Here is a 20,211-nt window from a genome sequence, read left to right as displayed (position 1 = left end):
GATTGGGCAAGAATGAGGCAGCTATTCCCTAAGTGACCAAAAAGCGATTCATCTCAGTCTTGAATATACTCAATGACTCAGCATCCACCCTCTAGGTTGAGAATTCCAAAGATTCACAACCTTCTGGGTGAAGAAATTTCTCCTCATCTCAGTCCTAAATGGTTCACCCTTGAGACTATAATCCCCAGTTCTAGACTCTCCAGCCAGGTGGGAGAATCCAGTCAGCATCGATCCTATCAAACTATCTCAAATACTCAAGTCTCTTTACATACTTTTTCATTGAGACCATCTGTCATTCTTCTGAACTCCAGAAAGCATAAGCCCATTGCACTCGATCTCTCCCCATTGGAAAACCCTCTAGTTCCTGGAATCAGGCTTGTAAACTTTGTTGCATCCCCTGTAAAGCATGTATATCTTTCCTTGGGTATGGAAGCCAAAGCTGTACACAGTAATCTCGGTGTAGCCTCACCAGAGTCCTGCATAATTGCTGCAACACTTTCTTAGTCTTATATTCCAAACCATTTGCAATAAAGGCCAATATACCATTCGCCGTCCTAATTGCTTGTTTGAGCATGTTAATTTCATATGCAAGGACATTCAAATCCCTCTGTGTTAAAGACTCTATGATTCTAAGTCTTTCTATACAGAAAGTCTTAGAAGGCCATTCGGCCCTTCGAGTCAATGTCTGCTCTCAGCAGAACAATCCCATTCCCTTGCTTTATCTCCGTAGCCCTGTTTATTTCATTCGCGTGTCCACCCAATTTCCTTTTGGAATCATTGATTGTCTCCGCTTCCATCATCTTCATGTGCATCGAGTTCCAGGCCATTACCGCTCGCTGTGTTTTAAAAACTAAGTTCTTCCTTACATTCCTGCCTTGCCAAAACACCTTAAACCTGTGTCCCCAGACCTTGTACCATGAGCTAATGGGAACAGCTTTTCCTTTTCTACCCCGCCCCCCCCCCGACATAATCTTGTACGTCTCCGTCAAATCTCTCTTCAGTCTCCCTTACACTAAGGAGAACAACCCCAAGCTTCTGCAACCTAACCTTGTAGCTAAACCCCACCATCTCTGGAACCATTCTGATAAAGCCCTTCTGCACCCTCTTGGATCCTCACTACCTTCCTAAATTGTGGTGACCAGAACTGGACACAATACTCTAGTTGTGGCCTAACCAGGGTTTTATAAAGGTTCAGCGTGACTTCCTTGCTCTCTACTCCTACACTTCTTCCTTTATTTAAAAACAAATCTACACCATCAAACAGTTATTTCTTATTTGATTGGAGGGTATTTTTTTTTAATTGTCCGTCGTTAGATAGAAATTATTTAAGAGCAATTGCAAATTACTTGAGGAACTTTGGTGGTGCCTCAGTTCTAGTTGCCAACTCCCCAGGATTAGCCTGGAGTCTGCAGGAATTAAAGATTAATCTCCAGAATATTGTAGAGAGCAACTCCCCAGGGAGAAAAATCATAGGGACATTAAAAATAAATTGTGCTTTTTGTCATATTTTTTAAAGACTTGTTTATTAGTTATTGGAGTTTTTTTTCTAAAGGTTGTTTTTTAATGGGACAGGGCAGTTCAAGGCAGGAGGTCTCATGATAAAAATTCCAGGTATGGTCCAACCAGTGTTGGCAACCGTACATTAGCCCAGACTTCAGCGGCTTGTGCCCCAGTTCCTGGTCGGGTGTGGGACAGTGACAGTGAGGAAGGAACCGTGCAGGGATCACAGGAAGGACAATTCCTATGTTTTAATTATCTGGTCAGCACTTAAGCGGGGACCCCAGATTGAATTGCTGCTTTTCATGGTATAATTCATTGTTGCAAAAGTCAGGGCAGTTATTTAATAATGAGGTATAGGTCGTGTCAGTCACAGGTTACTGTGATGCTGTAAAGCACTGGCTCAGAAAGTCAACTTTACCTTGTACTTACTTTTCTTTATTAATTTTCCTGTTTTTTTGTGTTTCTCAGTCTCTCCCTCTCTTATTGTTTCACAGCCTCTATCCCCCGCTGTCTCACGCCATCTCTTTCTGTGTGCATCTCTCGTGTGTTTGGGGTCAGTTTTGATCACTCATGTCTGGTGTTATTGGGGCAGTAATTACCTCCTCTTTCAGAGGAGATGTTAAACAAAAGCCCCATCTGCCCTCTCAAGTGGACAGAAAACATTCAACAGGCGGTACTTTGGAGAAGACTGGGAGAGTTCTCCTTGGTAACCAATACTTATCCCTCAGTAAACAACACTGGAGAAACAGATTATCTGGTCATTATCACAAAATTGTGTGTGGGAGTTTGCTGTGTGCAAATTGGTTGCCACGTTTCCTACATTACAACAGTACCTACACTTCAGAAGTACATCATTAGTTGTAAAGCACTTTGAGATATCCTGAAGATGCAACAGGCAGTATAGAATCACAAGTTATTGTTACCAAAAGTATCAGCAACTTCGAGAGACAGAGGGGAAATTGCTTGAGTGGGGATGAGTTTCTGCTTGGGAATGAGGGACTTCAGATATGTCAAGAGACTGGAGAAGCTGGGATTGATCTCCTTAGAGCAGAGAAGGTTAAGAGGAGATTTGATGGAGATGTTGAAAATGATGAAAGGCTTCAATAGAATAAATAAGGAGAAACTGTTTCCAGTGGCAGGAGGGTGATTAGCTGGAGGGACAAAGGTTTAAGGTGAAGGACCAGAGGTAACATGAGAAAACTTTTTTTAACAGTGAGTTGTGATCTGGAAGAATGTTGGAAGCAATTAAATAGTAATATTCAACAGAGAATTAGTTATACGCTTGTAGGCAAACAACTTAGAAGGTTATGGGGGGAAAGAGCAAGAGAGTGAGATTAATTGGAGAACTTTAGCAAAGCACAGGCACGATGGGCCAAATGGGCTCACTCTGTGCTTGGTTTCTGCACTCTTTTACGGTTTGCTTCTGTCCAACAATTGCTGTTTAGATCACCTGATGCACCTGAAGTAGGTGCCTAGAGGCAGTGATTGATCACTGAGGTGGCTTTGGTCAAATACACAAACTGTTGTTTCTGGGAATTACACCGGGAGCAAATGCACTAAAGCAAACTGATTAACCGATTGGTTTCATCATCGCTTTGAAGTGAAGCTTCAGATCATAGGAACCATTTGCGCTAAATGCACCAAACCCTCATGGTCTGATCAGAACCTTGGCTCCACTCTTTGATGAAATCTGCTGGAAATGACCTTGTGTTGCTATCAGGGGGAGGACTGGGTTCAACTGTGACGCAACCCACAGTTCAATAGTCCACAGATGACTCACAATCAGGGCGGGTGGATTAAGAATGGTGCATTTAGGTGAGGAACCAGATCAGTTTGTCCAGTGGAGCTGATAACCCAGTGAGAGTCTGAGGGAATGAAAGGAACTACATGGAGAGGGAGAGACTGGATTGCTCTGGTGCTGGGTGATGAACTGATGCTCAAGGCTGATTCGTGGGTGTTCGATCTTTTGAGGCGAATGCAGACCCACTTTCACCTCCTTCCTGGAAAATTCACAACTGATCAAAGACATCACACAATCCAATGGCAGAGAAATTCCTGAGTGCCCCCGTGTCCTATTTCTCTCTCAGTTTGTGCCTGGACGTGAGTGTGTCTATCTGTGTGTTTGTGCTTCAGCTGCAGTCCCATCCAAGAACTAATCTTTGAACTCATTTTTTTCTGCTCTTAGCTCAATTTTCCAGTTAATTCCCACCCTCCATCACATTCACCTTCATGTTAGTTATTATTCTCTGCAAAAGTGGTTTGGAAAGTGGGAATAAAGCTCATCTAGCCCTCTGCTAGGGCGCTGGTTAGCTCAGTTGGTTAGATGGCTAGCTGTGGGTTCCAGCACAGGTTCAATTACCGTTCAGGCTGAGGCACATTTGGGACCTGCTTCTTTGCCTGCCCCATGCTTGATGTGGAGCGGTGCACTTCAAGCTATATGACAAAGTAACGTTTGTGCCACACAAGTGCCCGGCAATGACCATCTACAAGAGAGAACCTAACCATCGCCCCTTGACATTCAATGGAATTACCATCGCTGAATCCCCAACTATCAACATCCTGAGAGTCACCACTGACTAGAAACTGAACTGGACTAGCCATATAAATACTGTGGTTGCAAGAGCAGGTCAAAGGCTGGGAATCCTGCAATGAGTAACTCACCGCCTGACTCCCCAAGGCCTGTCCACCATCTACAAGGCACAAGTCAGGAGTTTGATGGAATACTCCCCACTTGCATGAATGAGTGCAGCTCCCACAACACTCAAGAAGCTTGACACCATCCAGGACAAAGCAGCCCGCTTGATTGGCACCACATCCATAAACATTCACTCCCTACACCACTGACGTAGAGTAGCAGCAGTGTGTACCATCTACAAGATGCATTGCAAGAACTCAACAAGGCTCCTTAGGCATCACCTTCCAAACCCACGACCACTACCACCTAGAAGGACAAAGGCAGCAAATACTTGGGAACACCACCACCTGTAGGTTCCCGTCCAAGTCAGTCACCATCCTGGCTTGGAAATATATCACCGTTTCTTCACTGTCGCTGGGTCAAAATCCTGGAACTCCTTTCCTAACAGCACTAGATGTACCTACACCACATGGACTGCAGCAGTTCAAGAGGCAGCTCACCACCACCTTCTCAAGGGCATCTAGGGATGGGCAATAAATGCTGGCCTAGCCAGTGAAGCCCACATCACATTTCTCTCCAGCTAACGGAAAGAGATGTTTACTGTCCCTTGGACTATGGCTAATTACTTACCTGCCTAGTCCCCTGTTACAGCTCCTCACCCCCACACCAGCACAGGGTTAGATACAGAGTAAAGCTCCCTCTACACTGTCCCCATCAAACACTCCCAGGACAGGTACAGCACAGGGCTAGATACAGAGTAAAGCTCCCTCTACACAGTCCCCATCAAACACTCCCAGAGTGACATCCATTATCACCTCTCAGGTCCAAGAGGGGGGAGCAATGAAGAGATTGGGGCTCGAGCCTCAAGACTGGGGACTTAAATCTGAAATCCTGTGACTCCAAGACAAGAGCATGCCCACTGTGCTGCTGGTGCTGGTGCCAGCCATCAATGGGCATTGTTAACTGTCCTGGAACATGTAAGAAAGGAACAGAACATGGACAGTCGATAGAGATGAATGAACTGCCCCAGTGTTCTTGGAGAGGGACAACGAGGTGTATATGTTCCTCTGAGGCACGGGTTAATGTCCCTTCCACACAAATCTGCATTAAATTCCAAAACTGACCTTTCCCCTGATTCTCATACGTGCTATCTCCCCTCTGCACTAATCAGTTTCCTTGTTGACTTCTCAGTTTACTTTGACCCAAGTCATTGCAGTTGGGAGTTATTCAAACCACAACCTGGGCATTTGATTCACAAAATAAAATTGGGTGGATGATTCTCTTATGTCAATTACACAGTGTGTTGGTTTTTAATATTTGTACAGCAGGTGAAGCATCACTGGAGAACAGACAGGTGTAGAGAAGAGCAAAGTCCAGGTGTGCATGCTTGAAATGATTCAGAAAGCTTGAAGGTTGTCAGGGTGATATTGGTACTTGGGTTTGAGATACTGAGCTAACAAATCACATTTAGATGAAGAATGCTGTTCTAGTGAGCAAGTGGGAGGATGAATGGAGATTGCAGCAAACACTATGGAAATTGGCTGGTGCAGGCAGAGAGTAAAGATATGAAGAGGTCATTTAGCAACCAATTTGAACACAGCAAGATCCCACACTAGCAATGTGATGAAGAACGGATTAATTTTTTTTAGGGTTGATGATTGAGAGATAAATATTGACATCAGGGTGGACTCCCTTGGCCACCTTCCAATAATGGCCCAGGGATTTCTTACGTCAATTTGAGTGGACAGACAAGGCCAGGGTTTAACATCTTATTCTAAAAGACGGCACCTCTGGGACAGTGCAGGACTCACTCAGTACTGTACTGGGAGAGTCAGCCTGGATTATGTGTTTGAGTAGGACTTGAGTCCACTTCTGACCTTTAGAGGCAAGAGTGCTACCCAGTGAACCACGGCTATCACATTGTATCTGGGAGTTTGGGAGGAACAGGACAGGAAGATTGACAGCAACACTGAGCAGTAGATCAAGTTATCGGTGATAAGGGTTTTGTGTCTGTTGCGTGGGAGCCCTCTTGTGCTGTGTTCATGTATAGCAATTCTACCTCTCACTAATAACCTTCAGCAGCTCATGTGCGATCCTCCCACATTTGATGCTGTTGATTTGATATTTGCATTTTTACACAGAACCATTTTATTCCCTAAAGAAATTGTGAAATGTGAGTTGAATAGAGAAAGCTGTACAAAGCTGTGCAGATCTCACCACCAAACCTAACACAAAGTTCTGGGAAAAGTGACAAAACAAACTCCCTTCATACATTTTCAGAGTTTTACTCTGTATCTAACCCATGCTGTACCTGTTCTGGGAGTGATTGATGGGGACAGTGTAGAGGAAGCTTTACCCTTTGTCGAATCCCATGCTGTTCCTGCCCTTGGAGTGTTTGATGGGGACAGTGTAGAGGGAGCTTTACTCTGTATCTAACCCCGTGCTGTACCTGTCCTGGGAGTGTTTGATGGGGACAGTGTAGAGGGAGCTTTACACTGTATCTAACCCATGCTGTACCTGTTCTGGGAGTGATTGATGGGGACAGTGTAGAGGAAGCTTTACCCTTTGTCGAATCCCATGCTGTTCCTGCCCTGGGAGTGTTTGATGGGGACAGTGTAGAGGGAAATTTACTCTGTATCTAACCCCCGTGCTGTACCTGTCCTGGGAGTGTTTGATGGGGACAGTGTAGAGGGAGCTTTACTCTGTATCTAACCCCGTGCTGTACCTGCCCTGGGAGTGCTTGATGGGGACAGTGTAGAGGTAGATTTACTTTGTAAAGTTATTTGTAGGAATAAGAATATTGCGGTCAAGAATATCATTGGTCATTTATTGCCCAACCCTATTTTGCCTCGCAAATATCTGTTTTGACAGGACTGAACAGCCACACCAGAGGGTAGTTACAAGGCAATGGTGTAGGTGTGTGACGGGAGTCACATTAGGCACAGCTCAAGGATGTTTCCCTCGGTAAAGGGACATTAGTGAACCATTGGGTTTTCACAATAATCCGACAGATTCATGGTCACTTTTTCTGATACCAGTTTTTTATTTTGAAAAACGGAATTCAAATTCTCAAAATATCACAGGGAGAGATGTTTTATGCAGTGAGTTATCATCATCCAGCTGCCTGAATGGGCATGGAAGCAGATTCAATGGTGACTTTCAAAAGGGAATTCGATAAATTCTTGAAAAGGAAAATTTGCAGGGCAATGGGGAATGAACAGAGAGAGTGGTTCTAATTGGATAGCTCTTTCAAAGAGCTGGCACAGGCTTGATGGACCGAATGGCCTCCTTTTGTGCTGTATGAATTGGTGATGTGTGTACTTTCTGGAATTAATTCAGTTGATTCACCCAAACTAAGTGGTAGAGAACTTGATAAATGTTAGTCGATGGATGATTATCAGATTTGGGCACTGCAAAAACATCCCAGAGATGATTAAACAACAGACAAGGCCATAAACAATACAGCATTGTGGATTTAATCAATTTTAGATGACGCTTTGATCAAGTTTATTACATTGACCTTTATCATCCACCATCAAACTTAAAGAATTTAATGAACTGCAATGAACCTGCTCTTTGTTTTGTTTCCAAATACTGTGTGTGTTTGTGCAGTTGCTCTAGCCTGTCCCATCAAACAAACAAACAGAGGAGCAGGAGTAGTCCATTGAGCTCCTCGAGCCTGCTCCGTCATTTAACTAGATCATAGCTGATCTTCTAGCTCAACACCATCTCCCCACACTATCCCTGTATCCCTTGATGTCATTGGTATCTAGAAATCTATCAAACTCTGCTTTGCACATACTCAATGACTGAAGCTCCACAGCCCAAACACTCCCAGGGCAGGTACAGCACGGGGTTAGATACAGAGTAAAGTTCCCTCTACACTGTCCCCACCAAACACTCCCAGGACAGATACAGCACGGGGTTAGATACAGAGTGAAGTTCCCTCTACACTGTCCCCATCAAACACTCCCAGGACAGGTACAGCATGGGGTTAGATACAGAGTAAAGCTCCCTCTACACTGTCACCATCAAACACTCCCAGGGCAGGTACAGCACGGGGTTAGATACAGAGTAAAGCTCCCTCTACACTCTTCTGTCAAACAGTCCAGGAGTGAGTTAGATAAAAGTAAAGCTCCCTATATACTTTCCATCAAACGTTTACTGATCTATATGATATACTGTTGGCCCAATCTTGAACTCATTTCCCAAATGGTCTTGTTTACGTTTGGCATCAATTTTTCCTCACGCCTTTGCTTGTCTCCCAGGTTACATAGAATTTGCAGCACAGAAACAGGCCATTCAGCCCAACTACTCGATGCTGGTGTTTATGCTGCACATGAGCCTCCTCCCGCCCTTCTTCATCAGCTCATCAATTCCTTTCCTCCTTTGTGGATATATCTAGCTTCCCCTTAAATGCATCTGTTATCAGAGCTCCTTAAGGAGTTTTCTAAACATAGGAACAGAAGTGGGTCACTCATTCCCTTGAGCCTGTACTTCGATGGATATTTAATTGACTGTGTGTCCCAGACTTAGGAGTGAGTCTGTGAAGTGATAAAACTCTGAGTGACAAATTCACCAAATGTCCTGATCTAGCGAGTCAATAACTCTACTGCAGCGATTGCTGTTTGTCTAATTAGTTCTGGCTGGTTTGCGCAAACTTAGCCATTCCTTGCAGTTGCACAGATGTGCTGTGTCCAGTTCTTTCATCCATTTACTGGGAGATTGTTACTGCATTCGGTGGGATAGAGAAGCATGGAGTGCAGTTCTGGGTGTTGGAGATTTAAGCTCAGAGGAACATTTAATATTCCTCTTTTCTTAGTTTTTCAAAAGTTAGAAAATTCAAGTTGACTCATCCAATATTTGCAAATTGCATTTATTTCTGGGACAACAGTGAGTCTTTGAATTTGAAAGGGGCAGTGCCAGCGTTTATCCTGTGACTGTTCCCATCACTGATCACACTACCAGAATTTGTGGGAAATCCCAATTCCCATCCAGGCAGTGGGCACTATTGGTGCCTCTCCAGTGCCCCTGCACTATGTAGCTGGAAGTACCTCACTGCCACCAGGGAGAATGTTATCCAGGCTCCTCTACTCTGAGACCTCATTTTGCACCCCCACCCCTGTCCCCCCCCTCCCCAACACCACCACCCCCTCCCCAACCCCCAATACCCCCATTCACTGGAAAGGTTCTGATTTGATTGACAGTTCCATGTCCCACATCATCAACAAACCCTTAAACCAGGGATAAATATGATGGCGTTTTAGTCTATTTTTGGCTTTGTCAAGGTGGCGTAATGACTTCAAAAAAGGCTTTGGTCACAGAACGCTGAGAACTTGCATTTACTTAGCGCCCATCATACCCTAGCTGTTCCATGGATAATGACTGACTATTAAAACTGTTATCTGGTGGGGGGGGGTGGAATGTTAGAAACTTGAAGTGACTCATGTTGGAGGTCAATATTAAGTTAAAGTTCCAGAAACATCAAGGTTCAGAGGGTTGTGGGGCTGTAGGCTGCAGAGATAGTGAGGAGGGAGAGGCTGGAGGGGAACTTGAACACAAGGATGAGGTTTCTAAAAGTGAGACGTTGCTGGATCGGGAGCCACCGCGGGTCAACGAGCGACAGGAGGTGATGGCTGCATGGAGATTGACTCGAGTTAGTCACGCTCGAAGCAAGACAGGGCTCCAACCCAAAAGCATCAATTCTCTGATCTGTACTCTGAGTGGTTCCTGGAAAACTATCCTGAGCAGGTCTCCCTGACCTTCCTTGAAGGTTAAAAACTCTGGTGGTAAATAGTCAGATTGGGAAAGGACCAGCTGCCAGAGTGACTCACCCTGAGTTCCTGCTCCAACTAGTGTTGAAAACATAGGGAACCTTGAAGATATGTGGCTGGAAGGATTGGGAATTGTTTGCACTGGGAGGCTGTATATTCAGGCAGGCCACTCCCCACTAGCAGCAAGTCTAATAACAGCACTGCCATTTCTGAGTCACATAGGCTACTGTGTACAGACACCATAGCCCCTCCAGTGGTGGATAGATGCCCCCTCCCCTCACTGAGTCAGGCACAGGGAGATCCCAGGCTTACCTGGGGTTGGGAAGGTGCTGCTGGGTTTTAGCCTCAGCACCACTGGACAGGGATTGAGCGAAATCAGCCTTGGTCTTTGTTCCTGATGGTGATCCTGCTGAAAGAAAACAACTCAAGCTGGAGACACTCGCATAGATCCTGTTCATCTAACTCCTTCCTTTAAACCGCAAGGGGTCCCCTCCCCCCAGCCAGGGCTCAAATGTGGGTCTGAAAGGGAAATTGAGCCACTGCTCCCTGTAGTTTTTCATCTTTGTCACTGTTTTACCTCCTCAATCCCTCTGTCCCTGTGACATTATTTCTCTATTTTTCTCTCTCTGACTCTCTGTCTATTTTCCACTCTACTTTTTTTTTTGCTCTGTCACATACTCTATTTTTCTCTTTAATTTTCTCTTTCGTTATTTTATTCTTTTCTTCAACTGTTTTGTCCATCTCCCTTGTTTTGTCTCTGCTTTTCTCACTTCCTGTCTGCATCTCCCTTTCTTCCACTCTCTGTACGTCTCTGCCTCATTGTGTTTCTGTCTGTTTCTCTCATTTTCTCCTCTTTAACATACAAACTAGGAGCAGCAGTCTCAGTCCCTCTTTCTCACTCTTTCTCTCTCTCTCCTTCTTTTGTCTGTCTCTCACTCTGTCTCAGTCCTTATCTTATTTCTCTGACTTTCTTTCTCTTTTTCTATCTCTGCACCTTCCACTGTCTCGTTCTGTAGCACTCTCTTTGTCCTCTGTATCATTCTTTGTCTCACTCTCTCTCTTTCTATCCCTTTAACTGTCTCTGCCTTGATGCATTTGCCAGCTAATACAGTCAGAGTAACAAAAAAAGCCTTACTGAAGTGTTGTACAAACACCAATCACAGCCTGAGGCACGCAGGTAAAGATTGTGTGAGAGAGAGAGAGGTTTCATGTGGAATTTGCAGGAGTTTTCTTTAAAACCAGGTTGTTGCAGTAATGTTGGGGTAATTCTATCCAACAGAATGCTTGATACTGTGGTGACAGTTCGGCGTCAAAAGATTTATTTTTCTGATGATATCATCTCTAATTCTGACAAGGCCATTATACACACATTAAGGAGGAGTGGGAAGAGGACCTGTGCATTAGGAAACTTCTAGAAACATAGAAAAAGATCGAGTGTTGACAAGAAAAAATAAGTAATTTCTGCAGGCATTTTATTACCATCAATGTCTCTGTTGGCATTGTTGGGAGGTACTCATACTCCTCTGTCAGTGACTGGGGGAGCTGAATTAAAAGAGATCCAGGGAACACAAAATTAGTTTTAAGATATTTGGCAAAAGAACGAGAAGTGGAGATGAGAATTTTCTCTACTCACCAAGCTGTTGTGACCTTGAATGCTCTGGCTGAAAGGACAGTGGAAACAGCTTCAATAATAATTTTCAAAAGTGAATTGGATAAATACATGTAAAGGAAATAAAATACAGTGCAATGGGAAAAGAGCAGGGAGAGGGGTACTAATTTTTTTTTTATTCTTTCATGGGATGTGCAGGTCACTGACAAGTCCAGAATTTGTTGCCCATTCCTAATTGCCCTTAAGAAGGTGGTGTGAGCCGCCAACTTAAACCGCTGGTGTAGGTACACCCACAGTGCTGTTAGGGAGGGAATTCCAGGATTTTGACCCAGCGACAGTGAAGGAACAGTGATTATGATTCCAAGTCAGGATGGTGAGTGGCTTGGAGGGGAACTTCCAGGTGGTGGTGTTCCTATCTATCTGCTGCCCTTGTTCTTCTAGATGGTAGAGGTTGTGGGTTTGGAAGGTGCTGTCAAAGGAGCCCTGGCGAGTTTCGCAGAGACAGCACAGGCATAGGGGGCTGATTGGCTTCCTTTGGTGTTGTAAGACTCTATGATAATGCCTGAAGCCTTGTTGCTGTTAATTCAGCTCCTACACACTGGTAGGTTCAGTATTCACCCCATTCAACTACGTGTGCAGTCTAAATTGTGCTCAGTATTGACAGGTCCCAGGCATGACCTATGTCCCTAAAATACTTGCATTTATACACTGCCTTTCACATCCCAAAGTGCTTCACAACCAATGAAGTACCTTTCAAGTGACTGTTGTAATTTGGAAACACAGCAGCAAATTTGTGCACTGCAAGATCCCACATGTATTACTGAGATCAAAGACCAGATAAGCTGTTTTAGTGATGGTGGTTGAGAGATAAATATTCCTGCAAATCTATTGGCAGGACAGACGCACCAATATCAGTGTTCTCACTCAGGCCAACTTCCCCAAAATCGCAGCATTGACCACACTCGATTAGCTCCACTGGGCGGCCGCATCGTCCGCATGTCTGACACGAAACTCGCGAAGCGAGTGTTCTACTCGGAGCTTCCACATGGCAAGCGAGTCCCAGAAGGGCAGAGGAAACCCTCAAAACCTCCATGAAAAAGTGCAACATCCCCACCAACATCTGGGAACCCCTGGCCCAAGACCGCCCGAAGTGGAGGGAAAGCATCCGGGAAGGAGTTGAATTCCTCCGAGTCTCATTGCCAAGGGTTAGCTGAAGCCAAAATAACACAGCGAAAGGAGCGAAAAGCAACCCAGGTACCCCACCCACCCGGAGCATGTGGCAACCCGGGTACCCCACCCACCCGGAGCACGTGGCAACCCGGGTACTTCACCCACCCGGAGTGTGTGGCAACCCAGGCACCCCACCCACCCGGAGCGTGTGGCAACCCGGGCACCCCACCCACCCGGAGCGTGTGGCAACCCGGGCACCCCACCCACCCGGAGCGTGTGGCAACCCGGGCACCCCACCCACCCGGAGCGTGTGGCAACCCAGGCACCCCACCCACCCGGAGCGTGTGGCAACCCGGGTACCCCACCCACCTGGAGCGTGTGACAACTCGGGTACCTCACCCACCTGGAGCACGTGGCAACCCGGGTCCCTCACCCACCTGGAGCACGTGGCAACCCGGATACCCCACCCACCTGGAGCGTGTGACAACCCGGGCACCCCACCCACCCGAAGCATGTGGCAACCCGGGCACCTCACCCATCCATTCCCCCTACCACCATCTGCCCCACCTGTGACAGAGACTGTAGGTCACGCATTGGAATCTTCAGTCACCTGAGAACTCATGTTTAGTGTGGAAGCAAGTCATCCTCGACCAGAGGGACGGACTAAGAAGAAGAGAATTAGTCCACGGCACTGAGGAGAACTGCCCTGCTCTACTTTGAAATACCGACATGAGAACTTTTACATCCGCCCAAGAGGGCAGAGAGGGTTTCACGCTTCATCCAAAGGATGGCACATCTGACAGTACAGTCACCCCTCAGTACCACACTGGGAATAACAGCTCGGAGTTCATGCTTAAGTTTCTGGCATGGGACTTGAACTCAAGACCTCGTGATCCCCCCCCCGAGACGAGTGTGCTCTCCGCTCAGCCACTACTGACTTCAAATTGAAGAGGAATTTCTTTTCTCAGAGAGTCATTAATCTTTGGAATTCTCTTTCCCAGACAGCAGTGGAGGCTGGGTCACAAAGGAGTCGAGGATTACAGAGCAGGGTGAAGGAGCCAGTGCAATGTTAATCTACTGGGCTGGATCCTGGCCCAGAGTTGAATTGTTAGTTTGATCCACACTCAAGGGCCCGTAGTGAACATGTTTATCGTGCGATCAGAGCGATGACCAGGTTACTCAGATGGAGACAGCCATCCAGCCCACCTTTGTTCTTTCACTGCAAGCAACAACAACTTGCATTTATAAGGCAACTTCAAAGGAGCATTAGCAACCACAGTTTAACACCGAGCTACATATTGAGACACTAGGGCAGGTGACCAAAAGCAGGCATGTTTTAAGGAGCCTCTTAAAGGAGAAGAGAGAGACAACGAGGTTTAGGGAGGGAATTCCAGACCGCCAACTCGGGCAGCTGAGCGCGCGGCTGCCATTGGCGGAGTGATTTAAAATTGGGAATGTACTCCAGGCCGGAATTGGAGGAGTGAAGGTATCTTGGAAAGTCGTGGGACTGCAGAAAGTTACAGAGATGGGGAGTGGCGAGGCCATGGGGAGGTTTGGGATTTTTAAAATTCATTCACACAGTTGCCCCGTGCCCCACCCCTTCCCCACTTCACCATTGCAGCATTAAGTTACTGCAGGGTCTGCTATTTTATTCTGATCGTTCCTTTTCCAGATCGAACATTCTGGCAACAAGGCAACTTGTCTAGCGAAGAGACCCATCGCTCCCTGTGCTCACTGACCTACATTGACTCCTGGTGCAGCAACACCTCAATTTTAAAATTCTCTTCTTTGCCTCATAATCTTTCCCAGACCTTCCTAACAAATTGTGGCTCTATCATATGAAAATGTCCTCTTCGTATGAACTTTAATTTAAAAAAAAATCAGGAACATTTTTTCTTAAATGTTTTGGGAGGCAAGGGCCCCTTTAAGTGACCCCAATGTGAATATTCGGTGGCTATTTGAGAGAGGGGCGATTCGGAAGGGGAAAGAAATTCCCAAAGTAAACATCTGAAAGAGGTCAGAGTTAGTGAGAGCGAGAGGGGGGATAAAATCTCTCCAAGGCTGGCACAAGGGCAAAGTTTTGAAATTTGGAATAAGCAGCACGTGAAATATAAGGTGAGGGTTTTCTCTAAGTCTCCTCAGCAGCAGACATATCTACAACTGAAACAATTTTGTATCTTGTTGAACTTTTCAACTTCTGGGCTGCAAACCCTTGTTTTTTGTTTGGCTGTATATTTGTGTTGTCATGAGGAGGACTGACTTTCAGCTGGGCAAGCGGTTATCGTTTCATTTGGGGGAATGTCTCGTAAGGAACCGTCGCTCTGGACTTTGAAACTTCCCCGAACCCTCCTTGGATCAGGGGGAGGAAGCGCGGAGAGTTTACTGGCTACTTTTCCGCTGAGGGTTCTGCTTTTGTTCTGCACTGGTTTCTCTTTGGATTTCGGGGAAGGTTATAAATCAAACCGAGAGCTGGGAGCAACATCTCCCTCCCCGCTTTCACAAAGTTTCTTTTGCCGATATCCCTCGCTCCACACTTTCCCTGAAGATATTTCTGTGTTTCAGCTTCGTTGCTCTATATATATTTAAACAGAAGTTCATTAGAATACAAGTCAGCTGGGCAGAGTTTCTGTGCCAAGTGAAGCTTTTTTTTTAAGTTGTTGGGAAGAAAGAAATTGTTGTGGGGGCGAAAATGAACTTTCTCCCTTCCTGAGAAACTCTTCCGAAACTCCGAATGTTCCTCTGAGAATCTGCGAATGAGGTGACTCCTCGTTTGGTGGACCCTGTTTCACACAATGTCGGAAGGAGGTGAAGCTGGGGGAGCGAGACCTCAGACTGACCAGAAAGAAGAGCTGAATTCCCCTCTGGCAACTGGCACGGCATTGGCGAAGGAGGAAGCTCGCCCTGTGTGTGAAGATAGCACGGCTGAAGGGCGATCCCAGGCCGGGAAGAGCTTACTCTCAGCTCCCAGGGCCTCCGGAAAATCCCCCAATGTCTCCCCCATAGCTTCTCCGAGGAACTCGCCAAGAAACTCCCCATTGCTCTTCCGCAAGCTCATGATGAACAGGAGTATCCGTCTACAGCGCCGATTCACGGTGGCGCAAACCTGGTAAGGGCGCAAACTTGGTAACAGGCCAAACTTGGTCAAGTTGCAACCAGTTCCAGGTGTAAGGAGAGGTGAGAATTTAATTTTATTATAACATCACACCAAGACAAGCTATGGGCTGAGAGGAGATTGGACTTAGTACCAGGTCAAGGTGCTTCTAAAATATATAACACACTGGATATAAAACTGGATATAATAACGGTGGAACTGGGCATAATACTGTATATATTATATAATAACCCTGTTACTGGGTATAACACTACAGTATAACATTGTGTGTTACTGGGTACAATGCTCTGTATATTATTCGTCATTTGGTAGTCCAGAACTTGAGTATTGCTGAAAAAAGAGACAGTTTGTTGAAGCTTTTCCTCTTGCACTCATCAGGATAATTTCCAAGAATGCAATGTAAGAGGAAAACAGCAAATTATACTGTATGAGAAGAGAGTGCTGATTGGTTAGCAAGTGGACTATGATTGGTAGAGGCATTGCCATGAAGAATGCACCAGTTGATGGTGACTAACAGTTAACTGCCAAACACTGTTTGAAATTTAAACCAGGAAGCTTGATTCTGCAATACTGTATATATAATATAATAACACAACATGTATTACTGGGTATAACACTATATATTATAATAGCACTCCAAGCGTTACTTGATATAACTATATTATATAACACACAATCTGTTACTGGGCACACCGTTATATATTGTATAATAACACATGACTACTGTGTAAAACACTATATTATATAATAACACTCAATAAATTACTGGGTAAAACACTGTATATATTACGTAATAAGACACCCTCTATTACTGGGTTTCCTGATAGGGATCAGGAGCAGGAACCCTGTCTGATATTTTTCCTGCTTACCTGGGTGATGAGCTTCCTTCATGTTGAATCACTTCTGTCTGATAACGCCACAATGTTAGCGGATTCCAGAATTCAGACCCGGTGATGATGAAGGTACGGCAATGTAGATCCAAGTCAGGATGGTGTGTGACTTTGGAGGTGGTGCTGTTCCAATTCTGTGCTCCTGCAATGAGCATGTGTTTGAACCCCAGCACTGAAATCCATCTCCTTTTCCAGCACACAAACATTGCTTCAAAAAACCAGAGAGAATTATTTTGATGGCTGCACTTTGCTGGCAATAGATGTTTTGAGCAGTCAGCCCTTTCACTTCTGAAGAGAATTGATTTTCCTTGAGTTTGATCCCTGGGATTTCAGGTCACTTGCTGTTTAAACTTAAACTGTTCTAGTCCAGAGCTTGTTTATCACGAGATTGGTGTTTGACCATAACAAGCACATGGAGCTGAACGCTCCCAAACCCATAGCCACTACCACCTAGAAGGACAAGGGTAGCAAGTGTAAATAAGCCACATTATGAGCTTGACTGATTATCTTAAATTGGTTGTTAGTGTAGCTATTAGCACACTCAGGATTGTTCAGCGAGTGCTGTCCAATAGCAGAATTACATCTAACAATGTTGGGTTTTGTGAGCACGGGCTGGCTGAGTACGGTCTATTTTCTGCCTGTTACGAACAACCGAAAGTACATGGGGCAGAATTTTGCCCTTGGTGGGCGGGCGGGCCCCACTGGCTTGGCAGCGGGCCCCACTGGCTTGGCAGCGGGCCCCACTGGCTTGGCAGCGGGCAGGCAGCCGACCCCCATCGCCGAAATGGGACCCGCCGCCATTTTGAGTGGGCGGGCCAATTAAGGCCCACCCAGCGGCCTGCCCGATGGGAAGCACTGTGCGCTTCCTGTGTGGGGTGGGGGGGGTGGGTGCAGGGAATCCCCAACTGTCGAAGTGCGCTCTTTCACGCATGCGCATGAAAGAGTGCACTGCTCCCTGAGACTAAATGCTGTCTCAGGGAGATTAGTGACAGGTTAAAAAACTGGCCTGGTCTACATGTGACCTCAGACGCCAGACCCGCAGCAATGGGTTGACTGTTAACTGCCCTCTGAATTGACGTAGCAAGCCATTCAAGGCGGAGGCTCATCACCATCTTCTCAAGGGCAAATGGGGGTGGGCAATAAATGCTGGCCCAGCCAGCGACACCCACATCCCTTGAATGAATGCAGAAGACGTTTCCTTCTTCCTCTAGAATAAGTTCAAGGCCATCTGCCCTTCCAGGGGAAGCTCAGCTGTAGGGAGAGGGGGATTTGGTATAATTGGTGATGGGGCTTAATCTCCAATTGGTGTAGTCTTCAACTGAGATTACCACACTGCCAGTGTGGATGACTGAGTTATACCTTGCACAGGACAGGGAATGGCCCAGGACCTGTGAAACCCATTACCCTCGGAAGAAGCTGGTGCCTTTGGAACAGGACAGGAGATAAATAGAAGGAGAACGTGGATATTTTTTGGCCAGCGTTGAGCAAAAACTTAGTAAAAAAATTAAAAATAGTTTTGGAGTCTTGCCTTCCATCAGCTCAGTGCTTCCCAGCCTCTCAAACAGATGGTTCTGTTTAATTCCCGACTGTCGCAATGAAGCCTAATGTTTACACTGAGCTAAAACACAGCTGTAAATGTCTGAGCATTAGCTTCTATCTTTGTGAATACGTTTTTTTTAGGTAGTTTAGATTGCGACAGCGGAACCCTGTCCAAGTGAAGCTATTTGTCTTTCTGTTATTCTTGGTTTCTCTGGAGAGCAATAATTTATGTATTGAGACAAAACCAAGAAAAAGACTTGAATTTATATAGTGCCTTTCACAAGCTCAGTGACTTACGATGTTTTACAGCCAATGAAATACTTTACAAGTGTAGTTGCTGCTGCAATGTGGAAAACATGGCAGTCAACGTATGGGCAGCAAGATCCCACAAACAGCAATGTGACGATCACCAGATAATCTGTTTTGGTGTTGTTGGTTGAGGGATAGACGTTGGCCAGGACACAGGGGAAAATTGCCCTGTTTCTGTTTGAAGCGGTGCATTAGAATCTTTTACATCCACTCAAGATTGTAGGTGGAGCCTCAGTTTAATGCCTCGTTCTGAATGGTGGCACCTCTGAGAGTGCAGCACTCCCTCGTTACTGGCTCTGGGAGTGTCAGCCTGGATTGTGGGCTCAAATTTCTGAAGTGGGACTTGACCCCGGGACCTCTGACTCACGGCCTTGAGTCAAAAAATCATGAGTTCCAGCTCCTGATGACCACCCATAGGAACAGGAGGAGGTCATTCAGATCCTTGAGGCTGTCCTACTATTCAATTACACTGTGGCCCATCTTGCACATCAACTCTATTTACCCACTTAAAGCCCAGATACTATTACCCAAGGTAAACCTTTCAATCTCCTGTAGTGGACTTTGCTGAGGGGTTTGTATGGATATTAAGTGGGGAGAAGCTTGTCCTGTGTTATTCAGTAGTCATCGTCAAAGAGCATGTTGAAGCTCATTGCCTGTGTGTGGTACAGGAGGGAACCTGTACCCCACCAGGAGATGGCATATTCAGGAGAGGGGAGCAGATTAAAATTAAATAATATGAAGCACATTATCCTGTTATAAATTCTAAGACTGTGCCCAGCTCTCCAAGTCAGCACAAGCCTCGTAATAACACTGGTGTAAATTCTGCTCAAACTGCACTGTCACTCAGAATTTACAGGACATTTGAGATGGGAATTGGAGCAATATCACTGGTGCAACAAGGGATATGGTTCTGGGATTGGGGCTGAGGCACATTAATAGGGCAGTGTAGAGGGGGCTTTACTCTGTATCTAATCCCGTGCTGTACCTGTCCTGGGAGTGTTTGATGGGGACGGTGTAGAGGGAACTTTACTCTGTATCTAACCCCGTGTTGTACCTGTCCTGGGAGTGTTTGATGGGGACAGTGTAGAGGGAGCTTTACTCTGTATCTAACACCGTGCTGTACCTGTCCTGGGAGTGTTTGATGGGGACAGTGTAGAGGGAGCTTTACTCTGTATCTAACCCCGAGCTGTACCTGCCCTGGGAGTGTTTGATGGGGACAGAGTAGAGGGAGCTTTACTCTGTATCTAACCCCGTGCTGTACCTGTCCTGGGAGTGTTTGATGGGGACAGTGTAGAGGGAGCTTTACTCTGTATCTAACCCTGTGCTGTACCTGTCCTGGGAGTGTTTGATGGGGACAGTGTAGAGGGAGCTTTACTCTGTATCTAACTCCGTGCTGTACCTGTCCTGGGAGTGTTTGATGGGGACAGTGTAGAGGGAGCTTTACTCTGTATCTAATATTTGATAAGACTGAGATAGTCAAAGCTCTCTGGTGCTAATATCCTTCACAGCAACAGGGGGAGATGGTGAGTGGGATTCTGTGAGCCAGTGGCTGGGATACAGGCAGTGCAGCATTAACAGGATTTAAGAGAGTGGGGATTATCAGGCCTGACCTGGCTCATGTCCCATGTGGAAAGTTGGCAGTGAGAACGATACTGAGTGGAATCTGCTGGGCA

At 45.9% G+C, this 20,211-nt stretch overlaps 1 protein-coding gene across 4 annotated transcripts in view; it reads left to right on the top strand.

Annotated features, from left to right (window-relative positions):
- LOC144689047 (3',5'-cyclic-AMP phosphodiesterase 4C-like) overlaps positions 1–20,211 on the top strand; it is a 278,616-nt gene that overhangs the window by 91,377 nt on the left and 167,028 nt on the right. The window contains exon 1 of one of the 4 annotated variants that reach the window (XM_078556178.1): positions 15,133–15,794. The exons of 2 other annotated variants lie outside the window; for them this stretch is intronic. In XM_078556178.1, coding sequence (XP_078412304.1) covers positions 15,481–15,794 — 314 coding nt within the window. In that variant the 5' untranslated portion in view covers positions 15,133–15,480. Of the gene's footprint in view, positions 1–15,132; positions 15,795–20,211 lie in introns of those variants that run through there. One more of the 4 variants, XM_078556180.1, reaches the window with a different exon arrangement.

Source organism: Cetorhinus maximus, chromosome 13 (assembly GCF_964194155.1).
Source record: "Cetorhinus maximus chromosome 13, sCetMax3.hap1.1, whole genome shotgun sequence".
In the NCBI taxonomy this organism is placed as follows: domain Eukaryota; kingdom Metazoa; phylum Chordata; class Chondrichthyes; order Lamniformes; family Cetorhinidae; genus Cetorhinus; species Cetorhinus maximus.
This window is presented reverse-complemented; position numbering and strand designations above follow the sequence as displayed.